The 14904-nt window shown below is 40.6% G+C and overlaps 1 protein-coding gene across 1 annotated transcript in view; it reads right to left on the bottom strand.

Annotated features, from left to right (window-relative positions):
• LOC138513506 (solute carrier organic anion transporter family member 1C1-like) overlaps nt 1-14904 on the bottom strand; it is a 503198-nt gene that overhangs the window by 21499 nt on the left and 466795 nt on the right. The window contains exon 14 of the mRNA XM_069628421.1: nt 6033-6150. Within this exon, the coding sequence (XP_069484522.1) occupies nt 6033-6150 (118 nt within the window). The remainder of the gene's footprint in view (nt 1-6032; nt 6151-14904) is intronic.

Genomic DNA, 14904 nt, shown 5'->3' with positions numbered 1-14904 from the left:
AGGTCGATTCCAGGTTGGTCCCAATGTTAAAGCAGGAGTTCAATTGATAAAACCCTCATCTCGCTAGGAATCTTATCCAGATTGCCCTATAAATCTTTTTTTTCCCCTGAGTCCTTGGTTTCAATACCCAACCTTTGATATGTTTCTACATTCAATTCCTCAAACGCGAAATCTATTTTAGGAAACATGCAATTGAAATCCCATCCAAGATTATTGGACCAGGGTTTCTCCCACTCAACCAATCAATCAGCACATTGTCTACATCATTAATAACTTCATCTACATAGGCCCGCACAGGGCTAAAATAGATATTTATAACAAGTAAACTTGGGTCCTTTCCATCTAATAGATCAACTCCTAACGTTGCCAGCACTGCTTCCAAAACCAAGTTAATTCTATGGATGATGCGACCTTTATATATTTTTCCTCGCACATTTATGGCAATTATGAACCCATCAATAGCAGGGACACCATTCAACCATGTCTCTTGAAGTAGTATCATTTCCTGAATTGAAAAAAACAGCTTTCATATTTGCACTAAGAAAGCAGTTATTCCCGTGTGATTTCCAACTCAGGACTTTTCATTCACTTTTTCTCAAATCTGAGTCTAGTGGAAAGAGAGGTTGCCAGCCATGCCCAATTCCCTGGATCTTGGTTGAAACTGGCCTACCTCGAGCTTCATTAATGACTGAACATTTTATATTCTTTTTACCATTTTCTACCAGAGTTTGATTACTCCCTCGTTCACACATGTCCTCATCCTTTGAAGCATGCTAGATTTCAAACCCTTTTTATAAGGAATTCCTATTTTCTATCATACTCCGAATTCTCAATCAGTTCTGAATAGAAATAGAGAGCACATTTCCCAACACACCAATCATCAAACAAATGTACAAACTTTATATCTAAGGAGGAAATTATCCTCAACTCAGGAACAGTGGAGAATATCCCTTTCATCTTCAAGTAATGATTCAAATATTATTGCTTGAATGGGTTTGCAGTCTTTCCCCACTGCACACCTCAAACTAGTTACACTCTTAGTCCCACCCCGATAACCCTGTTCAATTATTCTATTTCCCGATGACCTACTAACGTCATCTCTCACTGTGGCAGAATTATCATTTTCTTCTTCATCACTTCTGAATGGGAAAACATTATCTTCACCTCTCCTATATCTGTCCAACTCAGGGGTCACCATGGTATCGCTTGATCACATAAATCCTCAACTGTACTCAGATTGGCCTTGTCCTCCCCACTAGGCCTGAGGAATCTTCTAATCCCTTTGTTTTTAGTGTTCTATTTATTATTTTTTATCTGTTGGTTAATCTTTTGGTTTATGCCAGAATTTGTTTGTATTACTCCATTTGGTAAATCATGTCTAGATCCAATGCCTTCCTTGTTAGATGCAGAACTTGACACTTTTATGTTCTTTCTGCGATTTATAACAATTATATTATATATAGGGACATCTCCATCTCTCTCATTCAAGTGACTTAGTTCTCGCCTAGTAGTAGCACTTACAATTTTTCAGAGACATTTTCTGGATGCCTTATTTATGTACTTCACACAATCTTTAACATTTTTACATAGTCCGAATTGATGCTTATTCTTGTCTAAATGCTATTTGGACGTTTTTGTCTGCATTGAGAATTTGAGATGTTTAGGAACAGACTAAATCAGTGACTCACCCCCTGAAGTGTGCCTGAAATAAACATTTATGATTCTAGAAAATATTGTATAGAATTTCTAACCCCTGATGAATTTGAGAACTGACTAAAGGGAGTTGCCGAAGGAGAAGGTGCGATTAAAGGAAGTAGCTTGGCAACTGTAAATGGCAAATCTTTTTAAACTTTTGACATTGCCATTCGAGATGCCATGCGAAAACTACGCAGAGATGCAAGGGCTATTAAAAAAGCCAAGTTAAATCAACAGGAACGAACATTGTTAGTCAAAAAGGAGAAAAATAGCTACCGCAATTGGCTTAGATATTGGAAGACTTCCATTAGGAATGCTCAGTGGCAGCAAATGCTGGGAGCCCTTACATCCAGGAACTCCCGCTCCATATGGCAGATCCTAACGCAAGCCAAGGGTAGTAACACCAAAATGATCCTCAATCCGATTAATAAGGAAACCTGGGAAAAACATATGAAATCTGGGGAGCTGCCTGGGCCTCTGATGTGCCCAGTGGATCGGGCCCCTATGTAGGTATGGCCTTTGAATATTACATTAGATTGCATGATTGGGGCAATAGCAAATCGTAAAACCTCATAAGCACCTGGTACAAACGGGTTTGCCAACTTGGTGCTGAATAATTCCACAGAAGCATGGGCCACCATTCTTCAGTTGTTGTATCATAAAATCTGTGCAGGACATCAGATACCATCCTCATGGCAGCAGTCTGTGTTGGTACCGATCTATAAGAAAGGTGACAGAAATGCCCCAGACAATTACAGGCTGCTGTCCATGTTGGACATGACTGGTGGATTGTTTGGAACCTTCCTGCTGAAAGAGCTGCAGAACTGGGCTGAGGAATCTGGAGTCCTGTATACATATTAGACAGGCTTCCACCCAGGTTCGGCAACTGCACATAAGATAAGGATGTTGGACATGTTGGTGAGGAAGGCCGGGGGAAAAATAGGCCTCCTTCATACATAGCCTAAGTGGATTTCAAAGGTGCCTATGATTGTGTAGATTATGCTAAACTGTGGCAGAAGTTACAAAAAACGGGTTGCCGGGTTGGTTGGTTTATGCAATCCAGCCACTTCACACAAAAACTCAAAACAGAGTGTATTTGAACAACTACGAGGGAATGACAGGCTTGATCAGCACTAGCAGGGGAGTAAAGCAAGGGTATGTGCTGGCTTCCCTGATATTTAATCTTTATCTGACTGATTTACCTGCCTGCTTATTGGGCAAGTCAAATTGCCCACCAAATGTCGGCTCAGAACACATTGGTAGAAAGTTGAATGCTGATGACCTAGGACATTTGACCAAACACAAAGAGGCATGAGAAATATGTTGAACGAACTGAATGAGTATGCCAATGAAAATGGGGTTTGGGTTGTCTGGGCTGAATTATATCCCTGCATAATCTGCTATATCCTCTTCTTGTCCCAGTGTTGTTAGCAGAGGGCTTTTCCTCTGTCAAATTGATCAAACCTTGAGCGATGTTTTATAGCTTTGCGAGTTGTTTGTCTGGTTGTGATTGTTGTCCCTGCTCCTCAGGTTTAGTTAGGAATCTCAGGCTTAAACAAAAGTGTTTTGGATTTCACGCCTTCCAATTTGCATCCTGCTCTTTCTGATATTCCTTGCAAGGCTTTGGGAGGTTTCCTCTGATTCGTGTAATGTAGCATTTTCCTGTTGTATCTAATGTCTTCCAATGTCTCAATTGCTGAAAGATTGGAACTTTACCTCCATTTTCCACAATCATTGTGCTTTGAGAGTTTGTCTCTAATGTCAATACTGCAGTGTTGCTGTACTTTGCTCAGTTTTGCACACTTTTAACCCCAAATGGTCCTGGAACCATTGCCATTAACGAGTCTTTCGGCTTTGCCTCTGAGTCCCATCTCAGTTTATGCTGTGCTGCTTGTTGCCTCTGATGCCTGGCCATGTGTCAAGATCTCAGAATCTCTTTCGGCACTTGAATGATTATTTAGAGCATGGGCTTCATGGCTTCTCTCAGAAACACGTCAGCTTACCTTGCTTTAGAATTCCAATCATGACTGTTCACCAGGGCATTTGGCGCTTGGGTATTGTGGCATCTCACTTGGATCCTAAGCAGTGTGGCACACGTCTCTATCTTACAGCTTCCTTGTTGGCTCTTAGCTAACCTAATTGTTAATTTTTGGGCTTGAGGCATCTCACTTTTCCAAACTGTAGCTTTTCAGCTCATTGGCCTATGAGCTTCCCACTCAGGTATTCAGTGAGACACTCTGCTTCTAATGATCAGATTGCTCATTGTCATAATTTGCTAGCTCAGTTCTCAATACTTTTTAATATACACCTGTAGGCCAGCCTTTCAACTTTCTGTGGTTCTCTGTATTCTGTCAGTTTATCTCTCTTTGAGTTCTACCACTCGCTCCCCACTTTCTGGGTGGTATGTAGCTCAGGTGCCTCAGTTAGATCCTGAACAGTGTGTCTCTTATATCATCCCTCATAATGCTTCGGATCTAAGTGATCCGACCATGGCTGATTTTGCCACAGTCCGAATGTTCGCATGAGAAAGGTGCGAACTAACAAATGTTTGCACCTTTCTCATGTGAACACACGTACATACTACAGGGGCTGCAGGGGATTCCTCCACAGCCCCCGCTGTTTTCTTTTTTTTGCGCGTGTGCTGCGGGGGGTGTCCGCTGCAACACCCCGCTCTCTATACCACACAGTATATTGAGAGGGGAGTTTTATTTTTACTTACCTGCAATGCTACCACCAAAGGTTCGAACTTTTGGTGTTCGAACCTTTGGTGGTAGCATTTTTAGAACTTTTGGTCCTTGCGGACCTTAATTGTCGGTAAAAAGGTACAATCCCAATGCTTCACTGGGGTGGGTATTGATTGCATGGGCACTGTGGCGTCTTACAGAAATCCCCAGCAGTGTGTCAGGCTCCTCAGGCTCACAGATTCCCTATTAGCTGTTCACTGGCCTACTCTGTAAATATACAGAGTACGGGTTTATGGGTTCAGAGGGGGTTTAATGGGGATGGGGATACAACCAACAGGAGTCTAAGGTAGCAGATTTAAATGTGGTTGATGCAACCACATGAAACCATCCCATGGTCTGTTCAGCTCATAAAGCTCCCAGCTTCCCTCTTTGCTGTTCACTGGGGTATTCGGTGCATGGGCCATGGATCTGCAACATTGTCTCCGCCTGCCTTTCACTAGGGGTCTGCATCCGACGTCTCGCAGCATCTTCCCAGATGATCAGGCTGCACAATGTTTCATTTTGTCACTCATACATGTCTCCGAAGCTCCTCTCCAGAAGTTTCGCAAATTCGTTAACTGCACACCCTGCTGTGCTTCTGCTTCTTTACCTTCACTCCCGCTTCCTGACCCTTTGTCCTCCATTTTGTTAGGCCTCAACTTGGACCCACATGGTTAGACCAACAACATACAGCAGGGGTCTGCAAGGTCTGTCTCAGTTGTTCCGAAAAGAGACGTAGTCCAAATATCTGGAGAGCGAAAGGTTTCAGACACCTGGCATAATGGATAGTTTTTGACAAACATCTGTGAATGAAAATGGGTTAAACCTGAAAAATAAGGAGGTGAAACCAGTGCTTAAATTGAAAGATCTTACTAATTTGAAGGGGTTAAAAAAGTTTATCAGGGATGACAGCTTATAACAAGAAATGTATTGAGAATTATGCAGAGAGATTACACAACCTTTAACGAGATTACTAAAACAGGGTGTACCATGGAAATGGGAAAAAGAGCAATGTGAATGTGGTGGCAAGGCTAACAGAATGTCTCATGAAGGCGCCATGTCTGTGTACACAAGGTTCAAATCAGATTTGAGGCCTTTAGCACATACACGTTCAAGTCAATTATATTAATTTAAGCATCATCATGCAAACACCTTTATTTGTAACATATTTTAAACTTGTAAGGGTCTCACACAATTACCTGGATATTGGAAGGATCACACTGGCTCACATCTACAACACGATTAGAAACTGTTTGCACTGTTAAAATTCATGCTTCCTTTGTGAGTTTCATTAGCATCTCAAAAGAACAATTAACAAACTGTTTTAGGTCACGAGGTTTAGTCCATCTTGAATACCTCAAACCTATCTTTGAAGTGACTGAATCACATTTAGTCCACCCCTACTGGTGGAGGCTCATGTAAAATTATACAAATAAACAATTTAAAAAATGTTTTGAGTCAAGCTTGAAAGGTATCCCATCAGTAAAGTGCACTATTGTATAACAGTAAATATTTTAAAGGTTTTCACAGTCTATTCATTGGGTGCAGTAATCTGTATAACTCAATGGGGGCTTCCATCGGAATAAGGCACCATATTTCCTCTGCGCATCTTACCTGTATAAGGCGGAATCATATATCCTACAAGCCCCTCGGCCTCCACACCTTTTTGTCCCCCACTTCAAGCAAGACCTGTCTATCAAGGCTCCGAAATAAATAGGTGCTGGAATTCCGGCTGTAATAACAAACATTAGTAAATGAAAACACTGGCAACAAATCCTTCATATTGAATTGATATTGTATTTTATACAAAGAAAGTATCAACATCCTTTCAATTATAAAGTCATCCTTTTAGATAGAAAAGTTAGCAGGGTAACATGTCCTGCCATCACTGCTTTATGTGGAATGAGAAATCGAGGGGCGGGGGTCTAAGTAGGGCTATGGCCTAAAGAGTCATGAGCATTCCTAGATTGCTGGCAGGGCATCGCCATTCAACACTAAATAAGCAGTAAGTCGTAGCAATGAAATGGTGGTTTTTCCCTTTAAGAAAATTATTTTACTTTGTGACGTAGTCTATTGCATTGTAGTCTGTTGCGTAGATGAGTTGGAATATCGTGTTGTGAATATGAACAGCACAGATTTGTTTTGCTTTAAAACAAAAGTAACACAGGAGTTTCAGCCTTAAAACCGGTTATATACACATGTACAAAAATATATTAACTCTAAGGATCTTGTTTTTTGAGCAAAAATAAAACGATGTGCACTGCTCCTCTTGGTTAGTCTTGATAACACAACATTCCAACCTCATTATGAAAAACAGGCTGTTCATTTATAAAGTTAAAGACATTTCTTAAAGCAGCTTGCATCAGACAAAGCAGGGCCCTCGATGTTATAATTGGGGAGCTATAGAATGTTCCAGCAGGTCTGGGATTTCCCTCTGACTTGTTAATGGTCCAATCACACCACTGAGGAATCTCCTTTGTCTGCTACTGTCTGCAATAATCCTGCCAGAGAAAACAAAGCAACTCAGTAGATCAGACCTTCTAATCTATGCCTCAGTAAGGCAATCACAGGAGGCACAACTCCATTAGCCGATACATGGCCCCCTATCTAAACTGGGATACAAACATTCTAAACACACTTGACATCCCAGCCAGATGGTGGAAATGGAAGACTTTGCAAAAACGTATGTTTGGCTGCAACGCAAGGGAAGTCCTGGCAGTGTCCCGGTTCAAAAGCAATTTTTGGAGACTGTCCAGTGCCAAGGCCCACTTAAGGACTACCATTCTGGCACACCTATGGAATTGTCATGAGAGAGAAAATGCAGTCCCTGGCAAGACAAGGTTGTCTCCTCCATCGAAAATACGGAAAGTTCTCGCTAAAACCCATAATAGCTTACTATAGACAAAAAGTAATTCCCAGCATCACTTATGCGAGCGAATAAAAGATTATTGCAGCTAACATCAATTGGCAAAGGCACAAAGCTTCTTTTTGCAGAAAATCTTTAGATTTCCAAACAATTTCCCAATGGCTAGAATAAGATACGAAGTAGCAACCCAGTCATTGGTATCTATTTTTCTTTGGAAACAATTTGATCTACTCCGTAAACTGTTGTCTGACGAATAAACGCCTTCTATTCAAATGTTCCTACGCATCCCTAACGCAATGAACCACTCTGTATTGAAAGCCTGGAAACATGAATTAACACGGCAATTGATGAATGAAGATATTTCTATCGAAATGCTGGTGCAACGACCAGAACGTGCCAAAATCAAGTTTCAGCGGAACGATTGGATAAAGACAATCAAGGAGAAATCAAAGTATCTCATGAATATCCAATGTGATGTCGAAAACCGCGCCTTCAATGAATTTCCTCGGTACCTGACTCTCTTCCCAGACCAAAACAAAACATCTGTGACATGTTTATGAAAATTCGTTTGAACATCATCACGACGCAATACAGACTAGCGAAAACCAGACAAAGTGCCATGTCTGACCAAACTTGCCGCTTCTGTACGAATCTGAAACTACCGGAAAATCTGCATCACCTGATCATGGTCTGCCCTGCACTTGCCCAAAACAGATATCTCTTTGGAGATCACTTCAAGACCTCTGTACAGCAATCAAACCCTAATACTAGATGGACGAAAAACTAGTCTATACAATTTCACAGTTTTAGTAGACAAATGAAAAGTTTATTTTTAAATTATATCATTTTAAAATTAAAATTAAATTAAAAATGTTGATGCGAAAAGCATTCTGGAGTCATGTATACAACTGTTACATTCACATTCATTCATTTGAGTTATATTTAAGTGTCATGTTCATTCTGAGCAGAAGGAAAGCTAATGGTACATAAATACCCATTGTGCCCACAGACCCGTTACAGGGTGCTAGGCTTCAACCCTAGTTGTTACTAAAATGAGTGAACATCACGCAAAGCTCTTAGATGGCTGGAGAGCATCAGATGCTTGGCTGACTTGTGACAATGGTCCTGGAGCTAACTGTGTCAAGGCCAGTTGTAGCAGAGGACCTGCAGAAAGCCCATGGTTGCAGGCAAGGGCAACAGAGATTATGAGGGTGGTGGTCTCAGGCTGCCACATGTAAGTGGGGCAGAGTTTGGGGAAAGGGAGAGGGTGGAGATGGAAGTGACTGGATTGATGAGTGGATCCTAGCAGTCATCAGGAACCCTGATAATACCAGCTATTTATTTATTTATTCATTTATTTTGAAGCTTATATAGCACACCAAGCCCAAAGGCATCTGGGCACTTTCTTACAGAGTGTAAAAGTTACAGTTGTTACACAGAACACGTATGCAAAGAACATGGAGCCTGGAGGTGGCATTACAGCAAGCAAGAGTATGCACAAGAAAATACAGTATTTACAAAGTTGAGGGCCAGGCAAGAAGAGGTGAAGGCTAGATGGGTTGGTATGGGTACGTTAGTTGCACAAGCTGTGCGAGAAGAGGTGTGTTTTGAGTAGTTTCCTGAAAATCCAGAATAATTCTTGAGCTCTGAGTGTGAGTGGCAGTGAGTTCCAGTATTTGCTCGTGAATGTGGGGAAGCTGCTACCACCTGCGTTTTTGAGCTTGAACCTCAGTGTGTTGAGGCGGTGCTGGTAAGCTGCTCTGGTCAGTCTGGTGCGTTGTGTCCCAGTGACGTTATCAGCTAGGTAGGTGGGAGCCATCTGGTGAAGACATTTGTGAGTTAAAGTGAGTGATTTGAACAGGATATGTTCGCGAACTGGGATCCAGTGATGCTGGCATCTGATGGCTGGTATGTCTGCTGATCTGGGAGGTTCAGCATGGCTCTGAGGGCACTGTTTTGGAGGACCTGTAGTTTCCTGATATTCTGGATCTTAGTGCCGCATATAAGGTGTTACAATAGTCGAGGCATGTAAGGACTCAGTCTCTCGCTAGAGTTAAGCAGCTGTCTGGTGTGAGGAATTTTCTGCAGGCACTGATGAGTTTACACATGTATGAAGTAGATGAGGTGGTGGCATTGACTTGTTTGTGTCGATTGAGTGAAGAGTCTAAGTAGAAGCCAAGTGTTTTTACATCATTGGTGGTTTTAATGAAGACACCATCAACGATAAATGACTTGAAGAGGTCATTTATTTTGAAGATTCTGAGTTGGGAGGCAGTGATGAGAATCTCGGTTTTCTGGTCATTAAGGCATAGCCTGTGCTGTGCTATCCAAGCTTGGGTGGTGAGGTATATGACATTGTGGGTGGCTGCGTCAGAAGCGTGGTCACCTGATATTGGGATGAGGATCTGTGTGCCATCTGCATAATTGGTGTAGGTGACACCCAGGTTGCCCAATCGGTCAAAGAGTGTCTTACTGAAAATATGGTATAAGGTGGGGCCACACATGATTCTTGTGGTACTCTGCACGCGACTATGGAGGTGGGTGCTTCTGCTTTAGGGGGGAAGACTTTCATGGTTCTGTCGCTGAGGAAGGATTTTATCCAGTGTGTTTTGTTTGTATAGAGGTTTGCTGCAGATGTTAGGTTTTTAAACTGGATGTTGTGGTCCACCAGATCAAAAGCAGCAGAGAGGTCAAGGAGCAGAAGCACAGCTAGTTTCACATTGTCCCTCAGGTTATTCATTTGGATTTTTAAATCCAGTAGTGCTGTTTCGGTCTCATGTCTTGGGCGGGACCCAGACTAGCGTAGCCCCAGGATGTTATTGGCTTCCAGATATTTCTCGATTTGCAATTAGGCTACTCTATCCAGTATTTTCAAAGGAAACGGTACCATTGTTATTGGGCGGTAGTTTGTGGAAATGTTAGGGTCGAGGGTGGGCTTTTTTAGGAGAGGTAGTACCCAAGCGACTTTTAGGTCTGTGGGTACGCAGTTGCTTTTGAATGATGCATTGATGAGGTTGGTGATGAAGGGGGCGAGTTGAGGTGCGCTGTCTTTAATGACTGTGGTTGGGCAGGGGTCACCATGGCACCTGGAAGGTTTTAGTCTAAGGATAATTTTCAATACTTCTGGGATGGTGACTTCTATGAATTCGAATTTGGGTATCTCCTTGAGGTTGGTGTCTGTCTTGTATGGGGGTGGAGGTTCATGTAGCTTGGTTAGGCTGTTCTTTTTGGCTTCGACAGTGGAGTGGAGATGTGATTTTATTTTGGACAGTGTTTTGTATGGCCTCACATCGATTTGCATCTTTATTGCAGCTTTCAATTGGTGGGTTGGGAGTTTCTAGCTCTCTGAGGATTAAAAACAATTCCTTAGTGTTGGAGCTGGCTTTAGAACTTCTATCATTATAGAGTTTGCCTTTGGTAAGGAGTACTTATTGTTCGTATTCCCTAGAGGCAGTATCAAAGATGCTTCTGTTGGTTGTTGATGGGTTCTTTTTCCAGAGTGATTCTGCTTTTCTTTTGGTAATTCTTAGAGCTTTAAGTTCATTCATGAACCAACCATTGAGGTGGGCCGGTTGTCTGGCTTTGCGAATCTCAAGGGGAGCTAATTTTTATTAATTGCTGCTAAGATTGTGTTGTTGTAGAGTCTGGTCATTATGGTAGAGTCGGCATTATTATCAATTGTAGTTGCTAGGACAGGTTGCATGAGTGGAGCAGGTTGTTGGCGGTAATATTCTTTTTGTTTCTAGATGGCGCCTCTGGGGCTAGGTTGGGTAGGTTGGTTGGGGAGCTTTTAGTAATTTTTTTTAATGTAATGCGGTGGGGATCCGACCACGGGCAAGGAGCGTTAGATGTGATGGTGGAAATGCAGTTGATTTCTGCAAGCCAGTCGAGTATGCAACATTTTTTTGGGGCGTTTCTTTATTCTTCTTATTTAAGAATTCGTTTTAGTTGACAAGCAACTTTTTCAATTATTAGTTTATCATCATTGTTCCTCAAAAGGACACCCATCTCTATGCACATTTTTGTTTCTTCTTTCCCTTTTTTACAGACATCAAAGAAGAATTCAGCATATTTGCTAGCTTCAGCTTCTTCACAACATATATTTCCGTGTTTACCTAGCTGATGATTCAGCTTTGTAATCTTGAAAACATGTTCAGTAAGCTCATATATTCTACATTATCAATATTCAAAGGACATGACAATAATCGCTTAAAGTCTAGCATAGATTGCATTACATCGCTGATTGTAGTAGTTTGGCACGAATAATCTTGCATGTTCAGTAAAGCATTACTGACAATCAAACAATTCTTGGCACCATCATGAGAACCTAAAAAAATCCAGAATGGCGATATACTTTCATGAAGTCATGAATCAGCATCAATAGTAAAGTTAAAATTAAATAAGAAAAGATATTTAAATAAAACTATTTTGTAACTTGTGTAAAAAATACATGTTATGCATTCAGTTTTAAAATAAAGTTCACTGTGGCAATGATTAGGCTGCTATTAGAGGCATTAAAAATGTCATTCCACATTTGTACTTTAGTTAACATAGTTCTATCTTTAAAATACTTAAGAAAATACTTTTTTCTTAGTTCAATTAACCCATCGCATTCAGTAATTAAGTGCACCGTAGTCTCTGGTTTGCAAGCCAATTTGCAAAATCTGCATACATTTCAAAAAGTACTTTCTTTGGAGTAAGCAGCCTTTTTTGATTTGGTTGGTAAAAGATTGAGTCAAAAACGAAATAATTTATCAGCGTAGGACCGATCGGGGAATATTTGGATGTACAGAGGAATCCCATTTAGTGATTTCTCTGAAAAGGCTCCCGCTTTATAGGCATGATAGCCCGCAAATTTCTCCGGAAATTGCAATAGCAGATCCTTGGATATGGAAGCATCTTGTAAACTTTCTTCACATCGATTTTTCCTGTTAGTTAATGGATTAGGGGACAAACTCACTAGAAGTTTCTTGAGTACAGGAAATACATTTTTAGACGTATCCGTGGATAAATACACTTTCCTGTAGAGGGCTAACATTGACCATTTGACTGCTATTTGTAAGGAGATAAGTCCCAATTCATATCTAATAAGCGCTATTGGGGTGCTCAACTGGACTGGTAAAATAGCTTTCTAGAAAATTCCTTCCAATATATCCCATCTGACCGCCTTGTCCATGATTTTTGCCTCGCTGCCATAAGTTATGACAGGGATAACTTTTTGTAGATAAAAGATACGGGCCAGTAAAAAAGAAAATCTTCTGTATTTTTGCTGTAAGACCTTGGGTTGAGTAGCCAACATTCTCATTCATAGGATGAGCTCCTCTTTATATGGTCTCTCTTGAGGATGTACATTCATATTGATCCTAGGTATTTATAACAATTAATTTGTAGAACAGATTTTTTTTTTGCTAATTTCCAATAGAATTTATATTTGATTTTTTTATTGGGATGATTGAATACCAGGATATAAGATTTCTTGGTATTTATCTCTAAGTTATTATCTTCTGCAAATGTAGTCAGAGCTGTAAGCTTTCTCAGAAGTCCAATTCGAGTCCTATTAAAGAGGACCAAATCGTCAGCATATAATAAATAAGGAATGTGATAATTACCCAGCCGTGGCGAGAACGAGTGAACATTCTTCAAAGCCTTATGGAAGTCACTGATATAGAAATTGAATAAAATGGAAGCAAAAGGGCAGCCTTGTTTCAGGGCTGCATTTGTTTCAATAGATTCAGACAGTAAACCATCAGTTGAAAGTTTTATTTTAATTGTTGTATCAGAATAAAATTGATGTATTAGATAGAAAATGTACGGCAGGCAATTAGTTCTTAAAAGTTTATTCCATAAACTATGTCTTGACACCGAATCAAATGCGTGTTTAAAATCCACTAACGCCACATATACTGGATATTTATTCTTGATCGCTTCAGCTTTGATGGCAGATATAATTAAGAGATTTAGCCCTGTGCCAATACCAGGAACAAACCCACATTAGTGCCTTTCCATTAGATCTTGTTCTATAAGGCATTTAGTAAAATCGCGTATTAAATGTCTTGCTAAAATCTTGCCTCGGGCATCTAAAAGCGTAATTGGGCAGTAGTTAAAAGGACCAGTTCTATCTCCTTGTTTAAAAATGGAATTATGATTGCGGATTGCCAGGACGGCAGAATAATCTTGGATTTAATTATATTTTGGAATATTAAATTAAAAAGCTCGGCCGAGGCCTCTGGGTTTGTCTTAATTATACAGTTCGTAAGCATGTCCGTTCCTGTTGCTCTCGATGAGCTAAGTTTTTTAATTATTATTAATATATCTATAGCAGCAAACTTTAATCCTGTTAAGTCGGGCACCTCGGGGTTGAAGACATGAGAAGAGGTCACCTTTTTAAACAGTAATTTTTGGTAATGCAATCTCCAAACTGTCTCGTCAATGCCATTTAATTGTGTAGTTCAATGGGCATTTCCAGAGACGGAGTTTATCGTTCGCCATATCTCGCTTGCTGACTTGGACAATATAGTTTTAAGCATTAATTCTGCATCATTTTGTTTTTATAGAATTAGAGTCTGCTTGATTTGATTTCTGTATCTTGTCTTCATAGAGACTTTAAGTGAGTTGCTCGCATTTTTGGGCAATGCTCTTAGTGACCTTCGTAATTCTTTTTTAAGGTTATAGATTATTGGATTCGATTTCTATTTATGACTGAATGTTGGTTTAATACCAGCTCTGGTGGTTTGTAATATAATCTGTATGTGTTCATTGTAATATATCTGAGCACTCCTCTCTTCAAATTCAGCTGAGTTTGTGACTTTGCGCTGTTATAGCGCAATTGTTTTCAGGTTGCATTTAATGCAGTTTTTTTCCAAATTTGGTTAAAATTCCCCCTTAAAATATGTTTCTGCTTCACAGGAGTAAGGCGCCCAGTGACCTTCAAGCAGGTTGTGACCACTAGCGTCTGTTGGAATCACTTCAAATTCACAAACAAGTCTATTGTGCGTGGTGGGGAATCTTTGTTGAAGGTGCCATTTAGAACTGAAAACTGTCTAATTTCCATCATAGTTTGCCATTTGTCAGATGTGGAATTGGAGCCTGTATTAATGGATGAAATTAAGTTCATGTTAAAGTTACCAGCAATGATGGTCATTGAATTATTGGGATTTAGCAAGATTTTGTCCAAAATATCCTCAATTTTATTAAGAAAGTGAAATTCAGTTGGCGATAACGGATTCCAGTATATGTTTAGTATTGTTATTATTAGAAAGAAGGGATGTTTTTTGTTCCTGGTCCTTATAATCACTGGTTGTATGCCGTGATCAGGAGATGTCAGCGGCTCAATTGATAATTGAGAGTCAAGTCGTACCGCGGTTAGGAGACCAGCTGCCGGTCTGCCCCTGGCAGCTTTGCAAGGCAGGATCACGGTGACCTGATGATCAGGCCACACCGGGGTGACATCATCCAGGTTTCTTGAAGTAGTACTAGGTTGTATTTATTCAGTATCTTCGCTTTTGATGTCAATAAATGGGAAAACCTACGGGTGTTCCATGATGCCACGGAGCACTCATGGAGGGGCAACCTCGAGGAGATCTAGTGGTAATTTGCTTCCTTGACATCAGCGCCAGAGAG

This window comes from Ambystoma mexicanum, chromosome 12 (assembly GCF_040938575.1).
Source record: "Ambystoma mexicanum isolate Mex_15411 chromosome 12, UKY_AmexF1_1, whole genome shotgun sequence".
Taxonomy (NCBI): domain Eukaryota; kingdom Metazoa; phylum Chordata; class Amphibia; order Caudata; family Ambystomatidae; genus Ambystoma; species Ambystoma mexicanum.
This window is presented reverse-complemented; position numbering and strand designations above follow the sequence as displayed.